The sequence below is a fragment of the Phaenicophaeus curvirostris genome, unplaced genomic scaffold (assembly GCF_032191515.1).
Source record: "Phaenicophaeus curvirostris isolate KB17595 unplaced genomic scaffold, BPBGC_Pcur_1.0 scaffold_693, whole genome shotgun sequence".
NCBI classification, from domain to species: Eukaryota; Metazoa; Chordata; class Aves; order Cuculiformes; family Cuculidae; genus Phaenicophaeus; species Phaenicophaeus curvirostris.
In genome coordinates, this window is record NW_027207204.1 from 1 (window position 1) to 11265 (window position 11265).

Sequence of the window (11265 nt, forward strand, 5' to 3'; positions counted from 1 at the left end):
GATGGGAATGGGAACAAGGAGGGGGATAGGGGACAGGGACGAGGATGGGGATGAGGACAGGGATGGGGATGGGAACGGGAACAAGGATGGGGATAGGGACAAGAATGGGGATGAGGAAAGAGATGGGGACTGGAATGAGGCTGGGGATGAGGAAAGGGATGGGAATGGGAACATGGATGGGGATAGGGATGAGGATGGGGATGAGGAAAGGGATGGGAATGGGAACATGGATGGGGATAGGGATGAGGATGGGGGATGAGGAAGCAGATGGGGGACTGGAATGAGGATGGGGATGAGGAAAGGGATGGGAATGGGAACAAGGATGGGGATAGGGGACAGGGACAAGGATGGGGATGAGGACAGGGTTGGGAACAGGAAAAAGGATGGGGATAGGGATGAGGATGGGGATGAGGAAGGAGATGGGGACTGGAATGAGGATGGGGATGAGGAAAGGGATGGGAATGTCAATGAGGATGGGCATAGGGATGAGAATGGGGATGAGGAAAGGGATGGGAATGGGAACATGGATGGGGATAGGGGACAGGGACAAGGATGGGGATGAGGACAGGGATGGGAACGGGAACAAGGATGGGGATAGGGACGAGAATGGGGATGAGGAAAGAGATGGGGACTGGAATGAGAATGGGGATCCGGAAAGGGATGGGAATGGGAACAAATATGGAGATGAGGACAGAGATGGGAACAGGAACAAGGATGGGGATAGGGACGAGAATGGGGATGAGGACAGGGATGGAAACGGGAGTGAGGATGGGGATAGGGGACAGGGATGAGGATGGAGATGAGGAAGGGGATGAGAATGGGAACGAGGATGGGGATAGGGGACAGGGGTGGGGACTGGAATGAGGACAGGGATGGGAATGGTGACAAGAACGAGAGCAGACATGAGATGTGGATGGGGATACAGATGAGGAGGGGGACAGAGCCAGAGCTAGGGATGGGGATGGAGGCAGCAGGGATGGGTCTTTTTGGGGGGCTCACATCTCATCCCCCCCAGTCCAGTTTGAAGGCTCGGAGCGTCCCAAGGAGGAGGCACCACGGCAGCACCTACGCCAGAAAAAGCTGGACCTCCAAGATGCTGAAGCCGGTGGGCGCTGAGCAGAGCGAGGGGGAGCGGGGTGGACCCTGCCCTGGCGCTGGAGAAGCAGCCGTGAGTCATGAGGCTGAGCCACGTGCGGCAGCCAGCGTGGAAAACAGGGTCGGAAGTGGGGGCCCTGGCATTTGCCACCCCCTCAGCATCCCTCTGTGTGCCCCCACAGCTGGTACCACGGGGCCATCACACGCGCCGAGGGCGGAGAACCGGTTGCAGGCGTGCCGGGAGGGCCGGCTACCTGGTGCGCACCAGCGAGACCGGGCAGCGGCAAGTACTCCATCGCACTCAAGTGAGTGGCTGAGGCGGCGGCAGCGTGGAAGGGCCTGGACCCAGAGGAAGGGGTTCCTAGGGATCCCACCCCTGGAGGGATGCAGCAGCTCCCAACCCTGGAGGGATGTAGTGATACCAAACCCCAGTGGGATGTAGATGTTCCCTAACCTAGAGGAATGCAGCAGCTCCAAATCCTAGAGGAATGCAGCAGCTCCCAACCCTGGAGGGATGCAGCAGCTCCAAATCCTAGAGGGATGCAGCAGCTCCCAAACCCTGGAGGGATGCAGTGATCCCCAACCCTGGAGGGATGCAGTGATCCCAACCCTGGAGGGGTGCAGTGATCCCAACCCTGGAGGGATGCAGTGATACCAACCCCAGTGGGATGTAGATGTTCCCAAACCTAGAGGAATGCAGCAGCTCCAAATCCTAAAGAAATGCAGCAGCTCCCAGCCCTGGAGGGATGCAGCAGCTCCAAATCCTAGAGAGATGCAGCAGCTCACAACCCCAAAGAGGGATGCAGTGATCCCAACCCTGGAGGGATGCAGTGATACCAACGCCAGTGGGATGTAGATGTTCCCTAACCTAGAGGAATGCAGCAGCTCCAAATCCTAGAGGGATGCAGCAGCTCCCAACCCTGGAGGGATGCAGCAGCTCCAAATCCTAGAGGGATGCAGCAGCTCCCAACCCTGGAGGGATGCAGTGATCCCAACCCTGGAGGGATGCATTGATCCCAACCCTGGAGGGATGCAGTGATACCAACCCCAGTGGGATGTAGATGTTCCCAAACCTAGAGGAATGCAGCAGCTCCCAACCCTGGAGGGATGCAGCAGCTCCAAATCCTAGAGAGATGCAGCAGGTCACAACCCCAAAGAGGGATGCAGTGATACCAACCCCAGAGGGATGCAGATGTTCCCTAACCTAGAGGGATGCAGCAGCTCACAACCCAGGAGAGATAGAGCAGATCCCGAGCCTGGAGGGATGCAGTGAGCCCAGCCCCAGAGGGATGCAGATGTTCCCAAATCCTAGAGGGATGCAGCAGCTCACAACCCCAAAGAGGGATGTAGTGATCCCAACCTCAGAGGGATGCAGATGTTCCCTAACCTAGAGGGATGCAGCAGCTCCCAACCCAGGAGAGATAGAGCAGATCCCGAGCCTGGAGGGATGCAGTGATCCCAATCCCAGAGGGATGCAGATGTTCCCTAACCTAGAGGGATGCAGCAGCTCCCAACCCAGGAGAGATAGAGCAGATCCGGAGCCTGGAGGGATGCAGTGAGCCCAGCCCCAGAGGGATGCAGATGTTCCCAAATCCTAGAGGGATGCAGCAGCTCACAACCCCAAAGAGGGATGTAGTGATCCCAACCTCAAAGGATGCAGATGTTCCCAAACCTAGAGGGATGCAGCAGCTCCCAACCCTGGAGAGAGAGAGCAGATCCCGAGCCTGGAGGGATGCAGTGAGCCCAACCCCAGAGGGATGTAGATATTCCCAAACCTAGAGGGATACAGCAGCTCCCAACCCTGGAGAGAGAGAGCAGATCCCGAGCCTGGAGGGATGCAGTGATCCCAATCCCAGAGGGATGCAGATGTTCCGAACCCTAGAGGGATGCAGCAGCTCCCAACCCTGGAGAGAGAGAGAGCAGATCCCGAGCCTGGAGGGATGCAGTGATCCCAATCCCAGAAGGATGCAGATGTTCCCAACCCTAGAGGGATGCAGCAGCTCCCAACCCTGGAGAGAGAGAGCAGATCCCGAGCCTGGAGGGATGCAGTGATCCCAATCCCAGAGGGATGCAGATGTTCCCAACCCTAGAGGGATGCAGCAGCTCCCAACCCTGGAGAGACAGAGCAGATCCCAAGCCTGGAGGGATGCTGAGGCAGGAGCTCCCCAGTTCTTCGCGCCAGAGTCCCCGTGTCCCGGGGTGGGGCAGCACCCCTCAGCCCTGGGGTCCCCATCCATCCTGGGGTGGCGCTGGGGTGGGGGTGGCAGCGCGGCCCCCTCTCCGGCGCATTGTCTGGAGCGCCAGTGGCGTTTCCTTCCTGAGGAAGCGGAGCCCCTGGAGCCGAAACAATCGGAGCGGGACGGGGAACAAACAGGGGTGGACGCCGGCGCGGTTCCGAGCGGGTGGGCGCCGGGGGGCTGGCAGCATCGCTGACCCCCCAACGGCTTTTTCCCTAGGACCAGCCAGGGCTGCGTCCACATCATCGTGGCGCAGACCAAGGACAACAAGTACACGCTCAGCCAGGCCAGCGGCGTCTTCGCCAGCGTCCCCGAGGTTGTGCATTACTACTCCACCGAGAAGCTGCCCTTCAAGGGGGCCGAGCACATGGCCCTGCTGCACCCCGTCCACTGCAAGCTGCATTAACAACCCCCCCCCCGAGGCTGGGCTGCCACCCCCAGCCCCGCAGCGTGGAGTCCAGCCGCGGCGATGGCTGCGAGAGGTGGGGAGGGTCCGGTGCAGGACCCCTCGGTCACATCCCCACCCTGGGGGGGATTCGGCTCCTGCCCAGCGGGCGCTGCTGGAGCTTGGCAGGACGGATCCTGCCCCCTCCCCGAGGCAGAGCTGAGCGTGGCGGGGCCGGCACCGAGGGTGGGGGGGACCCAGTGAGATGGGGATGCGAAATGAACTAGGAAAATAAATGTGTTGGCTGAGAGGAGGAGAGGGATGCTGGGAGGAGGAGGAGGGAGGGGAGGATGATGGCAAAGGGATTGGGGTTAGGATGGGGCTGGGGGCTGCGATGGAGAGAGGATGGGACAGGGATGGGGCTGCAATGATTGGTGGGGTGGGATTGGGGCTGGGGGCTGCGATGGAGAGAGGATGGGACAGGGATGGGGCTGCAATGATTGGTGGGGTGGGATTGGGGCTGGGGGCTGCGATGGGGAAGGGATGGGACAGGGATGGAACTGCATGAGTGATGGAAGGGGGGGGATTGGGGCTGGGGGCTGCAGTGGGGAAAGGATGGGGTAGGGATGGGGCTGCAATGAGTGATTGGTGGGGTGGGATTGGGGCTGGGGGCTGCGATGGAGAGAGGATGGGACAGGGATGGGGCTGCAATGATTGGTGGGATGGGATTGGGGCTGGGGGCTGCGATGGGGAAGGGATGGGACAGGGATGGAGCTGCATGAGTGATTGGTGGGGTGGGATTGGGGCTGGGGGCTGCAATGGGGAAGGGATGGGACAGGGGATGGGGCTGCAGTGATTGGTGGGGTGGGATTGGGGCTGGGGGCTGCGATGGGACAGGGATGGGGCTGCAATGAGTGATTGGTGGGGTGAGATTGGGGCTGGGGGCTGCGATGGGGAAGGGATGGGGTGGGATTGGGGCTGGGGGCTGCAATGGGACAGGGATGGGGCTGCAGTGAGTGATTGGTGGGGTGGGATTGGGGCTGGGGGGCTGCGATGGGGAAGGGATGGGGTGGGATTGGGGCTAGGGAAGAGATGAGGAAAGGATGGGGTGGGATTGGGGCTGGGGGCTGCAATTGGGAAGGGATGGGGTGGGATTGGGGCTGGGGGCTGGGATGGGAAGGGATGGGGTGGGATTGGGGCTGGGGGCTGGGATGGGAAGGGATGGGGTGGGATTGGGGCTGGGGGCTGGGATGGGAAGGGATGGGGTGGGATTGGGGCTGGGATGGGAAGGGATGGGGTGGGATTGGGGCTGGGGGCTGCGATGGGACAGGGATGGGGCTGCAATGAGTGATTGGTGGGATGGGATTGCGGCTGGGGGCTGCGATGGGGCAGGGATGCTGCTGGGGCGGGGGGGGGGGGGGGGGGGAGGTCCATTGGGGTGACCCCAAGCTCGAGCCCCTCACCCCCCAAAAGGCCTGGGAGGGGTGAAGAGGGTGCCAACCGCGGCCTCGTGCCAGGCGCTGCCCTGATTTCGGGGGGCTCCCCACACCCACACATCTGCATCCTGCCCTGCTTTTTATAGCCGGGGGGGGGGACGACGCTGCGGTGTCCCAGGGGTGCCCAGCGCCCGCGCCCCGTGCCCTGCGGTTTCCTGCTGGGGTGCAGCTGCAGCTCCGGGCATTGCACAATGCAGGGGGGCGGGGGGCACCACGGGGCAGGGGGCACAGACTGGGGGGGGGGGCACAGCCTGGGGGCTGCAGGGGACAGGGAGGGGGGCACTTGGTGGCATGGGGGGCACAGGGGGGGCACAGGATGAAGGGTATTTGGGGCATGGGGGGCAGAGCCTGGGGGCTGCAAGGGATGGGGAGGGGGGCACTTGGTGGCATAGGGGGCACTGAGAGGGATTGGGGGGGGGGGCACTCAGGGGCAAGGGGGTCACAGCCAGGGGCTGCAGGGGATGGGGGGGGGGGGGACGGACTGTAGTGACACCACCCCCCCAACCCTCCCACTCATTACAAATCCACACCGTTTATTTTCAACTCCTTTGCCCACATTTCCTACCCCCCCGCCCAATGCTACAAAAATAACCCAGGAGGCGGGGGGGGAAAGTCAGGACAGGGGGATGGGGCTGATCCAGCCAGGCCTCCCCCTCCCCATGGCGCTGGGGGGGGGGGTTGCACCCTTCTCTGGGGGCCCCCAAACCCGGCCCCCCCCCCCCACTTTGGCCACAGAGCTGCCACACACCCCCCCCCCCCCCCCATTTTGGAGGCTCTCTGGGACCCATCTTGCCCCCCCCCCCCAGCCTCAGAGGCTGCACCCCCACAGCAAGGGTCCCACCGTACCCCCAGATCAAGGGAGGGTGGGGCCCCCCACAGATTGAGGGGTAGGGGCTGCTCCTGGGGTCACATCCCAGCCTTGATGTCCCCCCCCAACCACTGCCAGGGACCCCTGGACAGAGATGTGGGGGGGCTGCTTCCGCACCCCCCCACCCCGGTCAAGGATGAGGGGCTGCTTCTGGGGTCACATCCCCGCACTGGGACCCCCTCACTTCCAGAGGAACCCCAAAATTGAGGCGGGGGGGGGCTGCTCCTGGGGCCCCCTCCCAGATTTGGGGCACAAGGGCTGCTCCTGGGGCCCCCTCCCAGATTTGGGGTACAAGGGCTGCTCCTGGGCCCCCTCCCAGATTTGGGGCGCAAGGGCTGCTCCTGGGGCCCCCTCCCAGATTTGGGGTGCAGGGGCTGCTCCTGGGGCCCCTCCCGGATTTGGGGTTCAGGGGCTGCTCCTGGGGCCCCCTCCCAGCCCCCCCCAAAGCACCAGAGCCCCCCACCTGCCCTGCAGGCGCATCCAGTCCCGTGTCCCCCCCCCACTTTGGCTACTGCCCAGCCAAGAAATAGTCCAAGTTGGTGACATGGAGCCCCCCGGGGGGTCGGGGGTCGGGGGGGGGTGACAGCAGGGGGGTGTCACTGAGAGGAGGGGAGCCGGGGGGGGCCAGGGGCACCAGCGTGTGCTGCCCCTCGCTCTCCGCCTTGGCCCCTCGCTGCCTGCCCTGCTGCCACGCCAGCCGGTACCTGCGGGAACAGAGAGCACTGTTGGGGGGGGGGGGGCACTCACCAGCACCCCCACACCCCCCAGACCCCCCCCTCCCCCGGGCACTCACCTCACCACAATGGCCACGAAGAGGACGATGCCCAGGACCAGGCTCCCCCCGGCCACCACCAAGGCGTACGGGGACGTCACCGAGCGAGCGCTGGCTTCCACCACGGTCCCTGCGGTGCAAGGCAGGGGGGGGAGATGAGCTCAGGGTGGGGGGACATGGAGGGTAGGGGGGGGGGGTCTCATTCCCCCCCACCCCCAGCCACCCCAAAGCTCCCTCCTTACCACCCGCAGCCCGGTCAGCAGCATCGTCATCCCCGAAGAGCTCGGGGGGCAGTGTGACCCCCTGGGTGCCGTAATCCATGGGGAACTGCAAGAGGAGGGGAGGGAGGGGGTGAGATGGGGGAGCCCCCCCCCAGCCCTGGTGTCCCCTTGTCCCACTCAGAAGCATGTTGGGATGCAGCTGGGGCCACACGTCCCGCGTCCCCCCCCATCCCATACCTGCGAGCTGAAGGGTCCCATCTCCGAGGTGACATCCCCGGGGTCTGCAAAGCGATGGAGGTGGGGACGCTGTGAGGTTGGGGGACCCCCAAACTGAGCCCCCCAGGCTCAAGGCCACATGTCCCCCCCACCTCCTGTAGAATTCCTACCGATCCAGGGGGTCCCCACCGCTTCCCGGCTCCACTCGCTCCACGAGCCGTGGCCGAACTCCTCCTGCGCCCGCACCTGCACCACGTGCCGCGTCCCCCGCCACGCGTCGTGGATGTCCAGCCACGTCGTCACCACCTGATCCACCTGGAGGGGACACACGGGGGGCTTGGGGACAACCTCGCTGGGGTGGGGGGGACAGCTGGAAAACGGAGGGGGGGGTCTCACCTCTGTGAAGGTCCGCGCGGGCTCGGGGCGATAGCGGACCTGGAAGTGGAGCCAATAGAAGCGAGGATCCCAAGAGGAAGGGTAGGACCAGTTGACTCGCAACCGCTGCGGCGCCTTCTCCAAGGGCTCCACGGTCACGTTGAGGGGGGGGTCTGGCTTCACTGCCAGGGAGCAAGGAAAGGGGGTTCAGCACCATCCACCAGACCCCGTGGCCCCCTCCGCTCCACCCTGCCCAGCACTCACGGACGCTGCTGAGGGTGATGATCTTGTCCTCGCCGGCCGCGGTGCCGGCGCCGTTGGCGACGCACGTGGACACCACGAGGGATTTGGTGTCGTCGGCGCCGGGTGGGACCTTCACCCGGCAAACAAACTTCCGCGCCCTGGAGAAGTAGCGGCACCGCTGCTCCGTGGCGTTCTCAGCCGTGAATCTGTGGGGAAGGCGGCTCCGTGGGGCTGGGAAAGGATGCGGGTGGCGAGGACAGGGATGTCCCCCACGGACAGGGACCCGACACTGACCTCCGCTTCAGCCAGAGCGTCGCCCGCGTCGCCGGTGACGGCTTCACCCGCTGCGGCCACTCGCACAGGACGTCTTTGTCGTGGCTGCGCCGGTAGCAGGAGACGCGGGGAGTTTCGGGGGGCTCTGCAAAGGCAGGGAGGAGCTGGGGTATCACAGAACCACAGAATCACCGGGTTGGAAGAGACCCACCGGGTCATCGAGTCCAACCATTCCATCAATCACTAACCCATGTCCCTCAGCACCTCGTCCACCCAGCCCTTAAACCCCTCCAGGGAAGGGGACTCAACCCCCTCCCTGGGCAGCCTCGGACACTGCCCAATCACCCTTTCCATGAAATATTTTTTCCCTCTGGCCTCGGCCCTGGGGAGACCGCTCCTCAAATCCTGGGGTCAGTTGTGGGCCCCTCCCCACAAGAAGGATGTTGAGGCTCTGGAGCGAGTCCAGAGAAGAGCAACGAAGCTGGGGAGGGGGCTGGAGAAGAAGAGGAGCGGCTGAGAGAGCTGGGGGGGTTTAGCCTGGAGAAGAGGAGGCTGAGGGGAGACCTCATTGCTCTCTGCAACTCCCCTCAAGCTCCGCCAGGGGAGGGTCAGGCTGGACATTAGGAAAAAAATTTTGATGGAAAGGGTGATTGGGCAGTGTCCGAGGCTGCCCAGGGAGGGGGTTGAGTCCCCTTCCCTGGAGGGGTTTGAGGGACGGGTGGACGAGGTGCTGAGGGACATGGATTAGTGTTGTTAGGAATGGTTGGACTTGCTGATCCAGTGGGTCTCTTCCAACCTGGTGGTTCTATGATTCTATGATTCTGATGTCCAGCCCTGGTGGAGCTTGAGGCCATTCCCTCTCGTCCTGTCCCCTGGCCCTTGGGAGAAGAGCCCAGCTCCCTCCTCTCCACAACCTCCTCTCAGGGAGTTGCGGAGAGCAATGAGGTCTCCCCTCAGCCTCCTCTTCTCCAGGCTAAACCCCCCCAGCTCTCTCAGCCGCTCCTCTTCTTCTCCAGCCCCCTCCCCAGCTTCGTTGCTCTTCTCTGCACTCGCTCCAGAGCCTCAACATCCTTCTTGTGGGGAGGGGCCCACAACTGACCCCAGGATTCGAGGAGCGGTCTCCCCAGGGCCGAGGCCAGAGGGAGAAGAACCTCCCTGGCCCTGCTGGCCACGCCGGGTCTGCTCCAAGCCAAGATGCCACCCCGATGGGGTCCCGGGGTGGGGGTTCCCCCAGCGCGTACCCACCTTCCACCAGCAGCCGCAGCGAGCGCAGCCTGTGGCCCCCCGAGAAGCAGCTGTAGCGCCCCGAGTCCTCGTAGCGCAGGCGCCGCAGGGGCAGCACGTTGCCCCCCAGCAGAAGGCGGCGGTGACCCCCCGGCATCGCCGCAGCGCCCCGCTCCTCCAGCCACCAGGACACGGCAGCGTTGGCATCGGCCAAGTCCTCGTCCCGGCACGTGAACGTCACGTTGTCACCGGGGCGTCGCAGCACGGTGTCCCGAGAGAGGCCTGGGGGTGAGACAAGGAGGGGGTAAAGGAGAGAGGGGAGAAGGGGAGGGATGAGGGGAGAGAAAATTAAGAAAAAATTCTTCACAGCAAGGGTCATTGGGCAGTGTCCGAGGCTGCCCAGGGAGGGGGTTGAGTCCCCTTCCCTGGAGGGGTTTAAGGGCCGGTGGACGAGGTGCTGAGGGACATGGGTTAGTGATTGATGGGAATGGTTGGACTCGATGATCCGGTGGGTCTCTTCCAACCTGGTGATTCTGTGATTCTATGATTCTATGAGAAGGCGAGGGGCAAGGGGGAAGATGAGGGGCTGGGGGGGAAGATGAGGGGCTCGGGGGGAAGATGAGGGACAAGAGGGGGACGATGAGGGGCTGGGGGGGAAGATGAGGGGCTCGGGGGGGAAGATGAGGGGCTGGGGGGGACGATGAGGGGCTGGGGGGGGACGATGAGGGACAAGAGAGGGAGATGAGGGCTGGGGGGGAAGACGAGGGGGTGGAGGGGGAGACAAGGGGCTGGGGGGGGAGACAAAGGACAAGAGGGGGAGATGAGGGGCTAGGGAGAAGATGAGGGGCTGGGGGGGAAGACGAGGGACAAGAGGGGGAGATGAGGGGCTGGGGGGAAGATGAGGGGGTGGGGGGGAAGATGAGGGACAAGAGGGGGAAGATGAGGGGCTGGGGGGGACGATGAGGGGCTGGGGGGACGATGAGGGAAAGAGAGGAGATGAGGGGCTGGGGGGGGAAGACGAGGGGGTGGAGGGGGAGACAAGGGGCTGGGGGGAAGACGAGGGGCTGGGGGGGAAGACGATGATGGGGGAAGAAGATGGGGGGGAAGAAGATGGGGGGGGAAGAAGATGGGGGGAAGAAGATGGGGGGGAAGAAGATGGGGGGGAAGAAGATGGGGGGGGAAGAAGATGGGGGGGGGAAGAAGATGGGGGGGGAAGAAGATGGGGGGGGGAAGAAGATGGGGGGGGAAGAAGATGGGGGGGGAAGAAGATGGGGGGGGAAGAAGATGGGGGGGGAAGAAGATGGGGGGGGAAGAAGATGGGGGGGGAAGAAGATGGGGGGGAAGAAGATGGGGGGGAAGAAGATGGGGGGGGAAGAAGATGGGGGGGAAGAAGATGGGGGGGGAAGAAGATGGGGGGGGAAGAAGATGGGGGGGAAGAAGATGGGGGGGGAAGAAGATGGGGGGGAAGAAGATGGGGGGGGAAGAAGATGGGGGGGGGAAGAAGATGGGGGGGGAAGAAGATGGGGGGAAGAAGATGGGGGGGGGAAGAAGATGGGGGGGGGGAAGAAGATGGGGGGGAGGAAGAAGATGGTGGTGGGGAAGAAGATGGGGGTAAGAGAGGGATAACAGGGGGGGAAAAACCAGTAGGAAGTTAGGGGGTAGATGGAAGGGGGGGGAAGATGAGGCCAGGCAAAGGGAGACAGGACCTGCACGTGGCCTCAGAAGAGGGGGGCCCCCCCCAGCTGCTCCCCACACCCTGGGTCAATATTTGCAGGAGGAGCTGGCACCGCACGGGGGGGTCCCGGGGCGGCAGGGGTTAAAGCGGAGGCGCTGGGTGGGGGCACCGGGCCAAGGGGCAGC

General features: G+C 63.9%; 2 protein-coding genes across 2 annotated transcripts; one reads left to right on the plus strand and one right to left on the minus strand.

Moving 5' to 3' along the window:
• Positions 1–907: 907 nt before the first annotated feature.
• Positions 908–4027, plus strand: LOC138735315 (SH2 domain-containing adapter protein E-like; the record flags this gene model as incomplete). Its single annotated transcript, XM_069883218.1, is given in 8 exon segments — positions 908–1074; positions 1076–1135; positions 1137–1168; positions 1278–1308; positions 1310–1339; positions 1341–1370; positions 1372–1400; positions 3552–4027. Coding segments are annotated over 8 exon segments (566 nt in total), but the record flags the coding sequence as incomplete, so codon positions are not given.
• Positions 4028–5725: 1698 nt separating this feature from the next.
• IL6R (interleukin 6 receptor) lies at positions 5726–9784 on the minus strand. The gene is made up of 9 exons (XM_069883219.1): positions 9427–9784; positions 8203–8326; positions 7930–8114; positions 7687–7847; positions 7461–7605; positions 7312–7355; positions 7096–7180; positions 6875–6983; positions 5726–6785 (listed from the first exon to the last, which is right to left on the minus strand). The coding sequence occupies exons 1-9, from the start codon at positions 9782–9784 to the stop codon at positions 6590–6592; spliced, it is 1407 nt and encodes a 468-aa protein (XP_069739320.1). The 3' UTR covers positions 5726–6589.
• Between the last annotated feature and the right edge of the window lie 1481 nt (positions 9785–11265).